The following is a 20,631-nucleotide window of genomic DNA, read 5'->3' on the forward strand; positions in this document are numbered from 1 at the left end:
GCCAGCTCCTCAGCCTGAAGGAGCCTGAACGAGTAACCAGGGGAAAGGGGCAGCCAGCCAGGAAAAGGTGCACACCCAGAGCCCCGTGGAGAGCACGGCACCCCTGGCACCCCAGGCACCCAGCAAACAGAACAAGGGGGCATGTGGAGACCAGACTGGAGGCAGACAGGAGCAGCCCAAAGAGACCTGTGCATGGCGGCAGGGAGAGCGGCTGTCCCCCCCCTCGCCCCACCCCCCACCCCCGTGTGCATCTCTCTTTTTTAATCACAGATGCTTTAAAAGTCAGAGGTGCTCTACTTCCCGAGGGTGCCCACCCCAGTGTTCCTGTTGGAGCAATGGGAGAAGTGCCTGGAGCAGGCAACTTTTCAAATGCTTCCTGGATGCACAGACAGTAAACTCTGGCCATAAAGAAAAATAAGACAATGTTGTACTAGTTCACTCTCATTTAAACTCCAACAACTTTTAAAGAACCATGTACAAATTTACTTCGGCATGTCAGTTTCTCAGTCATCAGCTGACTCACTTCTGCTGTTTCTGAATTTCTTTGCTAACTTGAAAAGAATCACAAACTGCCTCAGAAAATGCTTCACTACTGCTGACACTTTCTCCCAGTTACTAGTCACACGCTTCTTCATAATAGAATTTATTTTGTGTTTTCTACCCCATCTCATTCCCCAAGTCTCAAGCCAGTGCTCCCCCACTTAACTTTAGATCAAAATCGTTTAAGGAAAACACTGCAGTCACTTCCGAAATCATTGGTTCCTCACAAGGAAGCTACTAAACTGTCTTTACATTTACTTGGTTATGACATTGGATTTGCAGCCAGTTTGTAACATCTGAAAAGGACATTGCTTCCTTTCTTTCTTTTTACAGCCACATCTCTCTCTATTAACATAACAGACTGCCAGCAATACGCAATCTGAGCATGCTGAGAGAGCTGAGGGAGCATGTGATCCACAGAGCAGGACATAGAAAACCCAGTCAGTTGTTGAACCACAGAGGAGTTTAAAACAGAATTATTACTTGAGGAAGCACTGCCTGTAATGATCACGAGCCTGAAACTCTAGCAACAGTCACTGTGTGTGCATGCAGGACACTTGAGACTGAGTAATGAGTCCCAGAGATCCAAACCCAGGGCTCCAGTACTGATCAGCATCGCGCTGCCTGCCATAGTAGTTAGTAACGAGGAGCCTCTGCCATCCCAGACACAAATCATCTCCACCAAGTTACTTATCTCTTCACCTTTCAAGAAGATTTTGAATGTGTGGTTATTGGGGGGGGGGAATCACAGCCCTGAAGTTTAATGTTAACACTTCACATACACCTTTAAGTTACATTTTGCAACATTTCCTATTAAAAATAAAGTTGTAGATATATTTCTAGCTAATAAGCCATTAATAATCAAGCAGCAGCCTCCGTCCTTATTCCATAGTCTGTCATTTAAACATATCATTCAGCAAACATTCATGTATAGGGCACACACACAAGAATGAAGGCACTAAGAAAGCACCGGCTACAACCAAGGGTTCAGTTCCACCCGGCGGTTTATGTTCTATTGGTCACTCTTGGCTGAGGCTCACAGGCGGGTTCTCAGCACCACGTGGCTGGCTGCAGAAGATGGCAGCTCCTCTGCTTCCTGTACATCTCCTTCCGGTCCATGTCCGTGTTGGAGGTGGAGCGGGCCCGGAACGAGAGTGCGGGCCCCAGGAGGGGCCAGAGCAGAGGCCCGCCCGGGAGCCGCTCCCCGGCACCGAAGCCAGCAGCATCATCCTGGTCCTTTGTCCGGATGGGCAGCTGACAGACCTGAGGATGAGGTCCACAGAGACGTCCCTCTCTCTTAAATATGTCCTAAACACAGTTAACGGTGATGTTTATTTATTAACAAGCACAATCCCCTGCCTCCTACAAAACAATTTTGCTCTGTCAAAAATGAAGACTAGACACCCGTTTCAAATCTGTGTGCAGAGGACAGCAGGCCGTTCTCCGTACAACCAGTAAGTCAATCTGTACGTGCTTCTTCTGTAAGAAGATCAAGGAGAATGTGCTCTTTAGTGCTACAGCGACTCATGGCGACCACCAGGCTGATAAAAGAAGCCAATTAAAAGCCCATTTTCTCCTATGTTCTAAAAGAAATGTTGAGAAAAGGCAAACGTTTAAAAACAGGACAATCAGGTTGGCAAGAACTGGGGCTAGGTGTCTTTGGAGTGAGTGATGCTCTACAACTGAACTGTGGTGACAGTCACATCATCCGTACCTTTATGGAATTGTGTGCCAAAAATCGATGACTGTTATGGTAATGTAAACTATTTCCTCGATAAAACTGTCAAAATAGTGCTGAACTGAACACGGGTTATTGTGGAATCCCCTTTTCAAATTTTCTACTTTAGCATCACAAAAATAAGCCAAAGCCTCTGCTACAGTACAACCCACTCTGATGACTCCAGCTTCCTTCAGACACGGCATCCTTCAGAACCACTGCTTCTGAGTTTTACCCAGGAACATGACACTAGTTACAGATCATCTCCGACTTACACAACAGTGGCGTAACACAGTCACAGGAGGTAAGGAAGGGTATGAGAGTGAATTTGGAAGAATCATATTCCCCACTCATTGCCTCTGCCTGTGCCATCCAGGCAGGGCCCTGGATCTTTGCACCATTATCTGAATTTGGTTTTGTTCCACAGAGATTCACGTCAGAGCAGAAAACAGACTTTTACACTAAGTGGGAAACAAGAATCTTTAAAATACACTTGATTTTTCAACCGAGGAAAAATAAACTATGCTCACTTTACACAAAAAAACACTGAAACATACCCCACATAGAAAACTTTCAATAAAGCTCAGCTCATCTTTCAATAGACTGGAAGCGTAGATACAGACTAACATTTTCAAAGCACCTTCTCTAATTATATGGTATTTTTATTCCATTCTTAGACTGAAATTAAATGTTATAATACAAAATACAAAACTAATCTGACTCACTCATTCAAAAGATAGAACTAACTTATATGTTCTTATTTTACTTTTCTGTAACTTAGAAAATGGAATGAAGATGAGTTCTGCTGGAATTCTGAAGCCAAGATTTCATTCCGGTAACTCACTCCCAGAGTGGACAACACAGTGGACAGACGTGACTCTTAGGGCAGGATTCATCTTGCTGTACCCTCTAGCTTCTAACACACATGTACTCATTCATAGCAGCACTGTCAGACATGACTGGAATTACCAAGTCTCAGACTTTTAGAAACCCTTAAAGCTTATGAAGATCACGTTGTGTTTACAGGGTATCAGATCATTATCTAGTCTTTCCTTGCAATTTCAACCTTCTTACATGTTTTAAATTTTAAAATAATTGTTTAAATCATAGTGACTATCATCAATAAAGATCTCACTATCAAACAAAACAGTGAATAAAAACCATCTGTCAGAATATAAATTTGTTTTCAACACAAAATGAATTAACTAAGCTATTATAGATGTATTGCACTCAGCACATTGGGTCATAGTGGCAACAATTCTAAAGGATTCCTGAATCACCAAGAAACAAGGATTAAGAATGATCTCAATTACTTCCAATATATTACTAAACACCCCCCTCCCCCAAACTGGCTTAACACAGAATTTCTAGAGCGGACAGCAGGGAAATATGCTTCAGAAGATTAAAATACATCACTGCCTGTCATCCATGGATGGAGTGCACTGTTGGAAAAGCGGAGCAGATGGCCAAACTGCACTCATCCTGACTCCTGATCACAATGCCCAGCTCCACTGGGAGCTCCTCATCAGACTGCCAGTGAGCTGCAACACTCATATCTACGGGCCTGTGAATTCTCATGTGTGAAGGAACTTCATCTTTCTGAATCGTTATTTAGGGTTGCCAACACCGGCAGTAATGAATACAGAAACAGACAAAGCTCTAAGTCACGAGGGGAAGAAAGCTAAAATAGCCTCCCATGGATCACACTACTTATAAACGTGGAACTTTCTCAGCCACTGATAATTATTTTAAAAGACAGCGGCAGCCATGCAGGGCCAGTCCTCAAAGAGCTTCAGTGAATGAAGCACTGGCTTGGCTTACATGACTCGCGAACATCTGCCAGATGTTCCTTTGACTAGTTTCAGCTTCCATCCTCTCCTTTAGCCCCGCTGGATGTGTCTCCTTTTAGCCTTCTCTTCCTAATCTCTACTGCTTTACAGCCTTGTGTGGCATGGAACTCTTGTTCTTCAGTTTACAAGTCCTCTGTTCAGTTAGGACTTATCACACACTCACCCAACCTTCAACGTTATTTTCTAATTTACGGGCAACAGTTTTCATGACTAGAACTTCCATTTGGTCTTTCTCTGCCTGATGTTTTTGCATAGTGTCTCTATTGTCATTTTACATTCCTTCTCTTAGATGCTTAATAAATTCAAATTCACATATTTGAGCTTAGTAACTCCAACTGGTGGCAGATCGTGGAGCTGTGGACTTGCTGTGCTGGCTATGCTTACTGATTTCACTCCTAGATGATTACTTCTGAGCACATCAGTAAGTTTGGGATTGAGTTCTCAGCAAACGGGACTTGACCTTGAAATCCTGCGCGGATTACAAGCTGTGTCCTACCAGGATGGCTTTGGCCAGATAATTTAAAGGTATTAAAAGTTAAGGACCCTTTGCTTGGGCCAGTGAGTTCTCACAAAGTCCCGAGTACTGTAATTTTGAACCCCAAGACCTCACATGGTTAGCCCATGAGAGAAAACTTTCAAGGGAATGGGCATTCTTATTCCACACAGACTGCTAACCCAACAATAACCACGTTGTCATACTGCACTAAACTCTGCCCATATGCTAATGACTCACACTTCTGTCACCAGCCCACACCTTGTGCTCAAACTTCACTTCCTATAACATGCTGAGCATCCTGCCTTCAACGTCTGACAAGGATCTCAACATCAACCACATCCAAGCCTGAACTTAAGCCCGGTTTTCCTTCTTCCTACCTCTCGATCAGCTCAAATCTCTGTCCCCTTCTTAGTAGTTCCAGGGCCACAGCTCAGGTCCAAGAGGGCTCATCGTTCCACATTCTGTTTCCTGCTCTGGGTAGACTCTTGGGAACTTCTCACTTTTTCTTAAGTCCATTTATTCTAAAGGGACTAGCTCATCTGTAAAGCCTTCCAGTTACATTCCAGGCTTTGGGCTCTACCCAAGTGCTCACAAATTAACTGCTTACAGCAGCTGCCCAAACTACTCAGAACCAGGAAAGAAAACATACTAACACACAAACATATTCCCCACAACGGAAAAGAGCTAAAAAATGCTACCAGTCAAATGTAGTATCCAAGACCTGTCCGCCACAATATACTATATCCCTACTGACATTCCAGCCTGATCTATATGACCAAACTTCTGCTATGAGGCCCATTCTGTCATGCATCTTCTTGCCTTTCCCTAGTAGCCAGGTTTTTTCAAAGAAAGGCAGTCCTGTCCTAAACCACCAAGCTCATTTGGCAAGCTCATTTCTGGCGTGAACCGCCTATCAACCATTGCTGCTTCAAAAGTTCCAGCATTTCAACTTTGTGAAACACAATTCTCCAGCACCCTTTCACTTTCATTTTTAATGAGTCTCATATGTGTTATGGGAGTTCTCTTATGCTTTTTCCTTGGGAAACTTTGCATAGACTTTGAAGGATGAAAATGTATAAAATGGCAGCTTCTTTAAACAAAATAACTCTTTGTAAAAAGTCCTCGCCACCATGGAAACCATATAGCATGATATCCCTGCCTACTCTATTAGCCAACATCAAGCTGCTAGAAAATTTAGATAAGATGCTTGATAAATAAGGTGTATTTGATAATCAAGATTTATAAATTCCTAAGGTCTACTCTGGTTCATAAGTAATATTTGTCTGGCTTCATCTTTGTTCACTTTAAGCTTTAGCTATATAGATAAACTAAGCCACCACCACCCCCCCCCATGCAATATTCTAAAATGGAGTGTCTGGTTCCCAGAGAAAGTCTTTTTCCCAAGGTCAGGCATGTAGACAAAAGTCTCCTTCCCCCAGGGGCTTGAAGTGGGTTCTTGCTTGCTAAAAAGGGAGTCATCCTTATCTCTGGCAAGAGGAATTTGTGGCCCTTCCATTACCATAAAACTGGTGCCTATTAGCTTGTCAAGGTCAATGCAGCTTCCTCAATCCCAGACCTCAAGCCACACCCAGCTGACATGCCCTTTTCCTCCCTCTTAATCCTTTGTGCAAGGATAGAACATAAAAGGTGTAGCCTTTTTTTTCAGGGAACAGGCAGCCATCCCGATTCTCTCTCAGAGCCTGTCAGTCTCCTCCTTGCCCTCTCGGCCTCCACACCTCTTCTCTGGGACCTGAATTCTGCTGAACTCGGGCATACCTCTCAACTAAACACCTGCCCGCTCTCTTCCCAGTCTCCACACTTGTCATCAGTGGCAGAGATGACATTCCAAATGCTAGAGCTCCGGGAGTCAGAACATAACTGCCGGAGATGGAATCCATGTCCATGCCCTCAACGATGCTGAATATGCTATTCAATGAACACTAGATTGGACCGTTTCACAGCAGTGTTTGCTTTAAAGACATCTGCATCACATGGGAACACCCTCAAAGTCCTTGCCAGAGCTAGCCACTTGCTCTTCCCTCCTCTGTCCTTGCTTGACCAGCCCTCAAGACAAACAGTAGGGCGAGTGCACGGGTTGCCTACCATTTCTCTGTATATCTAGTGATTTGGGATACAGACTAAAGATCTGTCTTCTTTCCTTCAAATGTTGGAGCATGAATACAGAGGAGGGGAGGAGAGATAGACAGCGTGTACTAAGACACTGGCAGTGGCCCATATCTGGAGGGGTTACTCTTCCTACCGATGACCAAAAGATGGAAAAAGGAAAAGCAGAGTCCAGAAAGCAGAGGGTCTTTCCCAGCTTCCTTCACACCCACCAATGGTCTTTCTTCCTTGTCTAAGAGCCACAGCACACTCACCTCATTGGCCTGGAAATCCAGTCTTTTTTCCTAAGCACCATGCTAGACACTTGAGATCTAGAAAAATGGCTACTACACACAGTAGATGAGCACAACTTTAAAGACAGTTTTGTATGAAGTATTCTTAATAACTTAGTAACATCAACAATCAAACTCATCTGCTGCTTTAAAGAGCTAAAGAGTGGCTTCTCACTTTAGCATATATTCCCAAGGTACTAAGTACACTTCTAAAATATATACGTTATTACAAATTTTCAAACACACACAAAAGCAGCAAGGAAAGTTCACGAAGTCACATCATCAAGAGGCTGGTTTTACCCGTCCCTGTCCCTAACCTCAGAGCTCCCACCAGTGTCATTTCAAAGCTAATCAGACATAGCATCATTTTATACACAATTGTTTCAAGTCCTAGCTCCTGGAGATAACTACAGCACTGTTAAATTTCCAGAGACCAGTTCCTTCATAGCAATGAAAACCCAGCCAGCTTTCAAATGTGTCTTTTGGTTGCTTGGATCATAATGAAATAAGGTCTGCACATAGCCTTAGCCTCTTATGTCTTTCATGGTGTAGGTCAGCCTCTCTACATGCCACACTTGAAATGTATATGTGTACCTTCTCAGGTCTTTGATGGGATTGAAGACTTAATAGTTACATCTTCTATCTCAGCTAGAACATATTAAGTGTTAGATTCAGGTTCTTCAGGATAGGACACCTTTTGGAATGATCTTTGTAACGTGCCATTTACCTATGCTCCAGACTTCTCTGGATCTTAGTATGTGTCTCTTGTTGGATATTGTTCCTGTTGGTTGTAGTTCTATCTTGTCTAGGTCATTATCCCTTATTCCTCCTGGACAATATTTGATCATCATTCCTATTGTATATAGTTTTGTATTAGGTTAGAACCTTCTATTTAGACAAAAGGGGGAGATGTAGTGGGTAGCTGTTCCAGCTTTGACCTGGAAGTACTACCCCCAGTGAGGCTTCAGGTAACTGTCACACCTACGAGGCAGGGCCAAGAGAGGAGCCCTTAAGACACAAGATCTGGATGCGCCGCTCTCTTGGTTCCTGGACCCTGGAGGCTGGAGGTAGACCGAGCAGATTCTCCAGAGAACACCGCTGGACTGCACTACGTCTTGCCTAGACCCTGTAACCTATCCCTTCACTTGTATGTTACTCCACAAAATAAACTCCCTTTTAACTACCTAGAGTTGCCTTAATACTTCCACCAACATATGTGTTTAAGAAACTGGCCTATAGCATTCCCTAGTCTGTGACTTGTTGATCACTCCTCATGGTGTCACGAAACAAGTTCCACTTCTCATTGGCATCCTGAACATAGCAGGTTTAGATTAAGCACACTCAGTTCACTTTGATGGCAGGACTTCTTCATGCCAGGTGGGGTATATTAACACCAGAAAACACAGACTACCTGGCTGCCTTTCTTGTCCTGATGCTAGCAACCACCAACAATCACTAGCTACATCTGTTATTTCACAACAGACTCTAAAAGTGACACACTGACATTACGATGACTTTTTTAACAGCTAAGGTACGACAACAATGAGACATTTCTCCTTATCAATTATGTGTTACCTTCAGCTACAGTTTGGAGGAAAGATGGGAAGGAATAGTTGAGTCTTTCCATTTATTATTAGTTTGTTTTTTGTTTTGTTTTGTTTTTTTTCCTGGAGATGAGGACGGAACCCAGGGCCTTGTGCTTGCTAGGCAAGTGCTCTACCACTGAGCTAAATCCCCAACCCCTATTATTAGTTTTAAAATGAGTTAACTTCCTAGAATCCTCTGAAGTTTTTAAATTACTATTTGGTTTTAGTATTACTGAGAACTTAGGGTTCAAATATACTTAGTGTACACTCACAGTTCATCTTCTTTATTGATCTTTAAACTACCCCACCTTTGGCTCCTGAAGTCTATAAAATGCCCTCTTTGACTGACAGGGTATTCTGGGTTCACAGGCATACTTCCTGCTCTTGCAGTGGCACGCACAACAGAGCTTCACTCACTTCAGTGGGCCTGGGACTTGAGAAACTAAAGCGTAGTACTCAGGACTTCTAGGTTGGTCCTTGTTTCTACACATTTCCAGGAAAGGCCTTGAAAATGACTGTCCCTGGGTCTTTCTTTAACCTCTGCTACTGTTCATCTGTTTTGTCTGTGACCCACACCAAAGTCCAGGTTCCCAGATTCACGACCCCTTTGATTTATTCTGTAAAACACATATATAAGCCTGACATTCACACCACCAATCTAACCATCACACTGTGACTACTCATCCTCAGGACTGCTTTTGGAGTTCCTATAGCTAGTTTAGTAGGTATTTACTGACATTTAAACTAGCCCTACCTGTAACCAGATATACGAATAGGTTCACCTGTTTCAATTTGACTGAACATTAGGGCTCTTCCACATTTTAATTTGGTTTAAGATCATGTAAAATACATATATTTCCAAGTCACAGGGGAAAAGAAAGCTCTATTCGGAGACATCTGGCTTTCGGCCTGTCTCCCCCACCTCCCTGTCCTCTCCACCACAACCACTTGTTATTTTCACGCCTTTCTCTTACCCTTTCCTGGGTGCTGAACCAGGGCCTGCCTCTCACCGGCTGGGCAGTGCTCACCACCGACCCTACCCACAGTCCTCGGCTGCGGGAGCTTGGGCACCGCCCTCCCTCTTTTTGATGATTCACACGACCCTCATCTCTACCCTGCTACCACCACTCACCATCACTCCACAACATTAAAAGGAGGTGTCGTTCACTTCTTTATACAGATACAGACATTGTAGAAGTTAACCAACAGCTCTCATCCTGACCACCACTTGGGCTGCCTCCATCCTGTTATTGTCCATGGAGCTGTAATACAGCCTCACATGTGGTATGTTTTGTCTAATTTACCAGTGTAACACCTAGATAAGTCCCTGGAGTCAGAGTGGCTGGGTCAAAGAGGAACTTAAACGTAATCTTTCTAGACATTGTAGATTCTTGGCATTTAGACTATTTTTGCACTCTGAGTATCTGAGAACACCCACTTCCACCATCCCATCCACAGATCAAATGTCAAAGTTCCACATTTCTGTTTCTAACAGTGAAACATGATATTTCAGTAGCACTTATTTGCTTACTTTACCAGTACACAGATTAAACATCTTTTGATCCACATTTAAGAGCAATTTGGAATCTTTTCTGTAACCCACCTATTCATTTATTGAATTTTTAGGAGTATTCATACTTCATGATACAAGCTGCAAATATTCTTTTTTTCAATTTGTCACTAGATTCTTTTTATTTGGCTTACCATGTTTTCTGTTATACAAACACATTATTATCATTATTATTATTGTTTTGTTTTATGTGTATGAATGTTTTGTCTGAACATATGCAGGTGTACCACTTGTGTTCCTGGTGACCATGGAGGCCAGAAGAAAGTACTGGATTCCCTGGAACTGGAGTTACAGACAGTTGTGAGCTGCCATGTGGGTGCTGGGGCTCAAACCTGAGTTCTTCCCCTGGAAGAAGAGCCAGTGCTCTTCACTGCTAAACATTTTCTCAAGCCCTACCAAAAAAACATTTTTTTTCCAGCAAATTTGACCCTTGCTCCCATTCTTGCCTATGGATCCTGAGAGGCCGGGAATTCACAACACTACCAGCTGTAGAGGAATCTATCAAGCTTTTTCCTAGTACTTGCAACAAATGCCTATATTTTCACATGGTATCTGACTTATAGGTAATTTAGTCTTGACACAACACAAATGAATCTAATATTGTGTGCTTTTCAAACTCAAAACATCTCTGAGTATTTACTGCCCCACTTTCTACTCAGCTCCACCCGTCTGTTTTGAAGCACCTATCACAGTTTCAGTTACAGAGCCTTAGGGCCCAGGGATTAGCGAACCATACTCCTCCACTGTTGCCCCTGTCTAAGAGTTTTTCTTATATTCGTATTTATTTGTTCTTTCTAATGAAACCACCTTCCAACTTCCTCGTTACAGGAAAACATGCAGACACATAAAAGTATAATAAGCTTATAAATTAAGCAGAATGATAACGATTTTGAAACCAAAAGCCATGAAAAGGACTACACGTTGAAAGGGAAAGCCTTGAAACATTCACCATTATGCGAAAGTGAAAAGACACGGTTTAACCCAGAAAACTCTGATACACCAATATGGGAAGGTTTTATTTACATAAATTTACACCAACCAGCAAAGAAACACATCTTCCTCCTTTATATCATGAATTACATCAAAACATGGCGCAATGGGAACAACAGATCAAATAAGCAAGCTGGGAAGACATTAGGAACATGTTGCTCACCTTCTTTTTTCAGCCATTTTACAATGTTTCCTTGTTCCATTGTAGGAGACAGCGATGGCATTAGGATCTTAATAGGATCCGCTGAAATTGAAAACAGAAAAGATTAACCAAAGTGTACACACACACACACACACACACACACACACACACACACACACACAAATGTACCTCCCAGTCTATTGAAAAGTAACTATGGAAAAAACAAAACCTTAGGTTTGTTTAATAAATACTTAAATATTTAGAATATGTTCAGCTCCTTTTTCATGACCAAAAGACATGAAACAAAATCAAGACAGAGTTCTAAGGTCCTACAAAATAATAATCGAGACCAGACATTAAGAACCTGGTTGTTTTAATTTCTTCTACTCCTATGCTATTCAATCGGCAACTGTTGTTGCCAGCAGGAATGAGCAGGAACATTGGCCTTGTCAAGAGTGATTGGGCAGGAAAGCCTAAGCAGACCTCAGATCCCAATAGGTGATATAAAAATGCACCCTTGACCCATGAGATCCCTCATGGAAACACAGCTAAAGAACTACTTTCTCCTTAGGCATCTAAAGGAGACACTACATCACCCAGTACCCTTCCCAAGAGTCTTCATTGTTTAGACCTCATTGGAAAAGCATGTGACTTTTACAGCACAACTTATATGAAAGTTATTCCAGTAGAATACCAGAGCAACACATGCAATCCCAGAAGTCTCCCACAGAATGTCTTCTGTCCTGATGAACTCTCAAGGACTGCAGCACAGCCCACACATTCCAAATGTGAAGACGATAGAGAATGGTTTCCTCTTCTCTGTTGATGTTAGAGGGTTAAAAGCAAGAGGATTAAACATCAATGTTTAAGGGGATCAGAAATTTCCTTTTGGAAACCAAATTGATTTTACTGTAGTTTCAAACGGAGAATGTCTATGGCTTTATGGTAAAGGCATTTTCAATCCTTTCAAGGCACGCCGCAGTCAGAGGAAAACTGTCTACTTCCACTCCTCTCTGAAAGATCGGGGAAAGCACAAGAAGCCATGTCCTCATTTCTTTGAAGGATTTTCTGGTTATAGGAAACATGTGTTTTCCTCTTGGGTCTTCCATGGGCTGGGTGGTAATGAATCTTCTTTCAAGAGCAGATCCACAGGTACATTTCTTTCTGTTCCAGTCACTGGAGCTCTGTGGGCTTGAGGAAGCAATTCACACACAACCTCTCACCCACAACCAAAAAAGGCTGTACTGAGAAGTCCAACCACAGATGGCCTCAGATACTAAGCCATTCCCTATTCCTACCAAACCATCAGTGTTCAGACTCTACCTATCCATCTGATCTCCGTTCACCTGACTTTTAGCTGGTATCAGTGCTAAAGAGCTAGAAAAGTGAAGGAGCACTCCTAACAGCACAACGATGAGTCTACACTGCACTCCCTGTCAACATTCCCACTGCCAGTTTCTTTTTTTTTTCTTCCTCCTCCTCCCCCCCTCCCTCCCTCCCTCCCTCCCTCCCTCCCTCCCTCCCTCCCTCCCTCCTTTCACCTTCAAGACAGGGTTTCTCCACGTAAGAAATAGCCCTGGCTGTCTTGGAACTCAACTCTGTAGATCGGGCTGGCCTCAAACTCAGAAGAGATCTGTCTCTGCCTCCTGAGTGCTGGGATTAAAGGCGTGCACCACCACCACCACCACACCACCACCACCACCACCACCACCACCCGGGGAACAATTCCCCTTTTCAATGAGAGGACTGCAGCTCATAGTAAGAGTTTAGTCTTTCTGCCTAACTCAAGGCTGACCCCTACTATGCTATGGCACTTTGTGTCACTGTGTCCCTTAATGCCCCTTAAATGCAACTCATCATTTAACCACTGGTAGTGGTTATCTAGTCACCAAGGTACCACCAAGTGGTAGTCTAGTCACCAAGAAATCAACCACAGCAAACCAGACCTATCAACTCCGCATGAGCACTCTTCCTAAGTCTAACAAAAACCCTAATACACCTTTACCTTGGCATGAAGAACCGCGGCATTAAGGAAGCACTTTTAGAACTGATAAGGAGTGTTTCAAATGTAGCAGAGACCAGCTAATCTCAAGTGTATTAGGACAGATATAAATATTGGCTGGAGAGCGAGCTGAGTGGTTAAAAGAACTTGTTGTTCTCCCAGAGGACTTGGGTTTGAGTCCCAGAACCCACATGACAGCTTATAACCATCTGTAACTCTATCTTGTTCCAGGATTTGATGACCTCTTCTGGCCTCGTGGCTCCAGGCATACATGTGGGTATATGGACATACATGCAGTTAGAATGCCCATATGCACAAAATAAAGTAAAATAATAATATTAATAATAATAAATATGAGGGAGGGAAACAGATTCAATGGGTCTCCTAACTCTAAATTTATTATTAAAGCATTGCTATTTGAAAAGAACCTGGACATATACCACTCAACTCCTATCTACTCCGGCTTTCATTCACTATCACCAGTAATTTCATTTAATCCCCAACTGAACCCTAGTTGAGATAGAAATTATAGCTACAAAATAGCTCTAAATGTCTTTTTCGTAGTAAAGCAAGCCTTTGTACCCTAAAAGCAGCACATTAGGATTCTAGATAGGCAGAAGTAATGCAAAGGCCTATGTACCACCTCAATATCTTAAGAGACCACCAAAGTCTGAAATCAACTGGAAATAGGAGTCTACTTAGAGAAAACACACACACACACACACACACACACACACACACACACACACACACACGACGTGTGTGCTAACCTACTGAAGTATTAGTAATGCCAAGTCTAATTCCAAATTGTAATGATTGTATATTCGTAGTTATGAAAATTTCAACAAGTGTTCAAAACTTAATCCATGAAACACATTTTGAAGTATAATCACAGATTATGCTGGATGTTGATTACCTTTTCCACAGCTTGCTAAACAAATGAAGACATCTGCCTAAAGAATGTTTATCAAGCTCAACTCTCAACATTCATTTTTTAAACTCAGGGACAAACGTGCTTGGAAAATAGGAAGGCAAAAGCACCCTTACTTCTAAAGGGCACCATGGTAAGAAGCAAGCATCTCTACAAAGCATAGCTTCAAAACAAAGTTCCAATACATTGCTCTTATTCAAAAGGTCAAGCCTGGCATAGGGGAACAGGATGTCATGGTCATACATATATTAATCTGCCCAACAGAGTTCCACTTCAGAGAGGTGAAAAAAGGACAGTGCTCCCACAATCGGATCCCAATTTATGACAAATATTAAATCAGTTCTCTCCAAACAGACTCTCCAGCATTTTCACACTTGGTTCAGATGCCATGATATGATCAACTCATATTATTATCTCCTATGGTAATCTCTCACCCAAGAGACCTTCACATTCCCATTATTCCTGACATTAAAGACTATATTCTGAAATGTCTGCATTAATTAAGCATTATTTTCCAAAGTACAACATCAAGAACTGTAAAATGTTCTTTTAAAAGTAAAAAGAAAACAACCCTAACCATTCTTCACATAGTCCCCTTTAGGGGGACCTGGAAGTGCTTCTCTGAATAATGATAATAAAATGTAAAACTCCTGCAGCAGATCACTATCCTCCTCTGGGAAGTGACCAGTAGCAAACAGAGGTATCTGGATGTTGCCATCATTCAGTGCTGTCTCCTGACTGATGGTGCTGGCTCACTACAGACGTGCCAAACACTCCGATTTGAACCAGTCTGTCTGCAGACTTTGCTGCTAGAAAGGCCATTTTAAACCATTCACATGAATCTATTAACAAGAATGCATGTTTCATCCTAACAGATTCTCTTTGGATTGGCACATTATATACATCTTTCACAAACGTTTTTTGTTTTTTTTTTTTGTTTTTTTCTTTTTCTGATGGGGAAAGTAAGTACATAATAATAAACCAGGCTTTGGTATCAGGCCTCCACGTAACCACTATCTATCTCCCTTTGTGCCTGCTGTCAGCACTATAAAAATAGTGCATGCTTCTTCAGCTCCCTGGAGTGGGATTAACCTGCACCTATGCTACTCCATTTTCAAATACTCATTAGACAGGATGTACGGCCTCCTTCTTCATTCCAGGAACCAGTACATTTCACTGCTCCTGTCTACGGACTGTTTCCTACTAATATCAACGTGTCTAACTCTCAGTGAGAAGAGAGGAAATACGAAGATAGAGGAAGTCAGGTTTGTGCTCAACTGGTTATACCCGTTTGTTTAAAATAATACCTAAACATACGTAATATTTTGCTAGATTTTAACCTTTTGTAGCAGCTCAACGCTTGTTCCTTTTTATAAACCAGTTAGACTATTATTTCTAACTGGTTGGCAAGTGAGCCAATATACAAAGCTATAAAACACTAAAAACATTAAGATGACTACATTGTTGTATGTTTGCTGCAAGCCCAGGAAAACGTAATGGAATTCAGCTCCTATCACAAAAGCTACTACGTGGAAAAGTCAAGGACTTCTCTCTCCAAAGGTCAAGTCATGGCTTAAGAAGTCTTGGTGATATTTTAGCATATGTGTGTGTGTGTGTGTGTGTGTGTGTGTGTGTGTGTGTGTGTATGTGTTTTAGCTGGTTTCTAAAATGATTTTCTTGTGTGCTTTCAAGAACTCCTAACAGTGTATTTATCTAAAATGCCTATCAAGCTTCAACAAAACAACACCTGTCTCCTAGGTCAGATGGATAGCTTTATTTCTTGTGCAATTTAAGGTGAGACCCTCCTTTTTTATACAACCTTACTAACAGACCCCTAACTTCTTACCTAACCACTTCTCAGAATGTAGACTGAGCACATAGATCCCCTTTTTGATATACAAACCGGTCATTAGCACTCAGTTGACCTCTCCCATTTGGAGTTGCAAAAGAAAGCCTGGCGGTCACTGCCTGAGGAAAATTCTTACCTGCCTTTATGACCCCGTAGAATTCAAGCCTGGTGACCTTGCTTGGCCAGAGGATCAATCACTATTGCTTGGGTTTATAACTGGATTCCTGAGAGACTTGGGGAGAACTGAGAGAGTCGGAGAACTGAGAGGGAGGAGGAGGATTTTGACTAGAGAACTTGAGGATGAGACAGAGAAAAGAGAACAGAAGAACTAGATGGGTAAGAACTGGAGAGGAACAAACTGAGATGGGAAGAACTAGATTGAAGGGCTAAAAGAGAGTACTAAAGGAACAAGATGGAAGGTGAGGAAGAGCCAGATGGGGAAGAACAAGATGAGAAAGGAGGAGATGGGAGAGGAGCTAAGATGGGAAGGAACTAGATGGATGAGAACCTAGATGGGGCAGAACTAAGATGAGAGAATTAAGATAGAGTTTAGAGGGAATAGCAGATAAATATAGAGAGAATTAAACAGAAAGGAACTAGGTTTGAGTACAGAACTGAAGGTATGTACATAGGATTTTATCCCAGAGGAATAAAGTAGATGGACAAAAAGCTTGGTGTATCTACATTTATTCCTGCCCTGAATGCCTGAAGGAGCTATAGCTGTAATAGAATTTTGTCTTAGGGGAATAAAGTTAACAGACGTTAAGAGCATAGTGTACAAAGAATTTTCCCCTCAGATATCCCATGCCGGATGTGGCGAAATCCCCACAACCCCTGGGTATTCTATATTTGTTTCTAGTGTTTTATTTTGAAACACTAACTTTTAAGAGTAAATGTCTCACAAACTATTAAACTATTTTACTGTCTGTCTCATAAGAACCACACAATAAATGACAATCATTCGGAATGCTGTTGCTTGATGTACAATATGAGCTGTACAAACAATTTATCACCAAATTGAAGCAATTTCTTTATTTCTTCCAATCTGTTCTGCCAATTTTCCTTCAGCAAAATTCAGACTTTAATTTTAAATGTGGCATAATAATCTGATTCTAATTTATTTTTCCTAATGTATATTTTTATCCTGTCAACAAAATTGGAATTTCAGCAAAATCAATTATATTGAAGACTTAAATTTATGATATATACAGGAATTCTAAAAGGTCACTGGATTAAGAGAGAAACTAATATAACAAACTTGTAAAATACAAATTGCTTTGTGGTATTTTTGAAGCAGATCTATGATGCTCCATTACAATAATGAAGTAATTAAGGACATTGGGCAGTTTACATATGGTCCAGCCAAGTGGCACACTCCAGCCCATTTATTGGACTGTTACCTAAGCACACAAAAAACATGAAATGAATAGACAAAGAGCTCACTGATAAAAGGCAGCTTGAAAACTGCTGTACAAATAAGGCGATCCTGCCATCTGCAGGCGGAATGAAGTACAGCAGCACGAAGGACGTGATTTAAACCAGCACCCGGGGAACAGAACAGGAAGACTGCAGCAGTGAATTAAGGCAATTCCGGTGTCACTTTAAAATAAATGACTGCTTGCCAGCTTTCTTTGTGCCTCACTATTCTGCTGTGGTGCTGGTAGAACAGACTGAGACATCTACAGCCTGTGACAGAAACAAATATACAACAGTATGTAGGAAGACAGCTGCTGCAGGGCTTGCCTGGCATGCTAACAAACATTCCAAAGACCACAACAGTAATTCATGCTGTCCAGTTGCTATCTATTCTGCACAGAAGCGAGGACTGAAACGAGGTACTCTACACGACAACAGCTACTCAGTTCTAGTCAGTAGTGTTATTACAGGTACTTTTCATTGTTCTTTTAAAATGAGTTTTGGAATATATTTATAGAATTTCACTGCCTCCCCCAAAATTTACCCAACACTGAGGGAAAATGTCCTTGTTTTTGTCATATTGCAAACAGAAACCAATAAGAAAATGGAGAACAATGGAATACAACTTTAGAAGTAGAAAAGTAAATAGTTGCCTAAAAATCAACTAAAAGGACCCCACAAAGCTGCATCTTAAGTCAGGGAGCAGTCTGTGACCAGAGAGGAGTTGGGTGCCCACGTGTCTCGGCCCAGAGCTAGGTAACTGCCCCATCTCCACTCAACAGCACACCAGAGAATCCTTTCTCTAAGAAGGGGCCTTTGGAATTTAGGTAAACCTACCTGGCTTAGGATACACAGAAATGAAAAATTACAGTTAACCAAAACATTACCTGATGTACTTTCATGGAGTCAAAAATTTTTGCAGGACAGCAATTCCTGTAGGAAATGCAAAACCACAGTAACAAGCTGTTAATATATGGGATGGACCATGTCCTCTGGGACACACAGTATGTGTTTAGTACAAGCAGTGTCTATGAAATAAACTGAGAATACAAAATAACTGTACTGAGTAAAGAAAAGAGAGGACTCTCCTGAGCAGAAATCATCTACAGACAATGTCTAAAATGCTAAGAGGAGAATGCCAGAAGAGAGTTTAGAGTCAAACCTGTGGCTCTGAGGGAAGAGGACACTGGAGAAGGGGGAGCCATGGGGCAGAGATCTGCTCTAGGGTTACAAGCCTCTATCGGTATAACATAGTGTGTATTACTGTACTAAGTGAAATGTTTTCTTATTTAACAAGTATATACATATTAATAAATATTTAACTTTTAAAGGCAACAAGAAATAGAGAGTAGGACTAAACTAGCTGGGTCAAATTGCAGCTCATTCACCTGTAAGTTGACTATTCTGTACCCCAGTCTCCCCTTTTGTAAATCACAAAACAGATTTCTATAAAGAAATGAGGTTATACATGTAAAGTCTTTACAATGGGCCCTGGAGAGGACTAAGTCTCAACTATGTATTATTGACAGGCAGCATATTTTTGACAGGCACTTAGAAGATGGATCCCAAAGGTATCCAGAGAGTTGGCTAAGTGTACTGAAATATCCTACAGTACTCCACAATATCACGATTCCTTCCTGGAGTAATGAGAGATGGAGTCACGGGTGCCTTTTTCACCGTCCCCATCATCCAGCTCTATTCTGTCAGCAGAGGGACATTATCTTCTGTATCTGCTCTATTCCATCTCTATGCTAACTGTATCCCTCACTAAAATCACTGACAAATTTACCTTCAATGCTATCATACTACTGGCTCCCAGAGCTAAAAGCCAAATGGTAATGACAGCTACATGACAAACCATAAATGAACAGGGAAACATTACAACAGACACAAAAACTTGTTCATAGGATTACAAGGCACTACTTTAAAAACCTGTACTCCAACAAGCTGGAAAACCTAAAAGATATGGATAAATTTCTAGATTCAGCTAAACCACCAAAATTATACCAAGAAGTCAACAACCTAACAGACCCATAGCAAATGGGGAGATTGACCTAGTAATAAAAAGCTTTCTGGTAAAAACAACAACAACCAGAGCCAAATGGATTCACAGCGGAATTCTACCAGACAGTCAAAGAAGATCTACAGCCAGGCCTTCCTAAACTATTCAAAAACTGAGCAACAGAAAGAGCACACTCAAACCACTATGAAGGCAGTGTCATTCTAATATCAAAATCAGGTAAAGACACAGCAACAAAAAGGAACTATAGGCTAATATCCCTGATGAACAGAGACTCAAAAATGCTTGATAATATACTTGGAAACAGAATACAGACATACATAAAAAGACCATCCACCATGGTAAGATTGGCTTTATTCCTAAAATACAGGGATGACAATATATGTAAGTCAATGAATGTAATAAACCACACAAATGGACTTAAAGACAAAAATCACATGATCACTTCAATAGAAAACAGAAAAAGCCTTTGACAAAATGCTTTCATAATAAAATTCTTAGAGAATTTAGGACTAGAGAGGATATACCTCAACATAATAAAAACTATGTATGAGAAAGCCACAGCCAACATCATTCTAAACAGAAAAAAGTTTGAAGCAATTCTACTTAAGTCAGGAATGAAACAGGGATATCATTCTCTCCATTCCTTTTCAATATTAGGCTTGAAGTACTGGCTGGAGCAATAAGGTAAGAGAAAGAAATTAAAGGGATAGAAATAGGGAAAGAAGAAGTCAAACTATCCCTATCTGCAGATGACATTATACATTAGAGATCTCAAAACTTCTACCATAAAACTTCTAGAAATCATAAATTCAGCATTGTAGCAGAACACAGAGTCAGTTTGCATACATCAAAAGCTTTTCTATACACCACTAACAAACACAAAGAGAAAAAGATCATGGACACATTCCCATTTAAAGCACCTCAAAGAAAATAAAATAGGAATAAGCCTAACCAAGGAAATGATGGACCTCTATAATGAAAACTTAATCCTCTAAAGAAAGAGAGCAATAAAAAAACACTAGAAAATGGAAAGACATCTCATGCTCATGGATTGTCAGAATTAATATTGTGAAGATGACCATTTTACCAAAAGCTATTTATAGATTCAATACAATCCCCATAA

General features: G+C 41.3%; 1 protein-coding gene across 1 annotated transcript in view; it reads right to left on the minus strand.

Annotated features, from left to right (window-relative positions):
* Pdhx (pyruvate dehydrogenase complex component X) overlaps positions 1 to 20,631 on the minus strand; it is a 65,841-nt gene that overhangs the window by 34,000 nt on the left and 11,210 nt on the right. The window contains exon 2 of the mRNA XM_028877919.2: positions 11,309 to 11,389. Coding sequence (XP_028733752.1) covers positions 11,309 to 11,389 — 81 coding nt within the window. The remainder of the gene's footprint in view (positions 1 to 11,308; positions 11,390 to 20,631) is intronic.

Source organism: Peromyscus leucopus, chromosome 4 (genome assembly GCF_004664715.2).
Source record: "Peromyscus leucopus breed LL Stock chromosome 4, UCI_PerLeu_2.1, whole genome shotgun sequence".
NCBI classification, from domain to species: Eukaryota; Metazoa; Chordata; class Mammalia; order Rodentia; family Cricetidae; genus Peromyscus; species Peromyscus leucopus.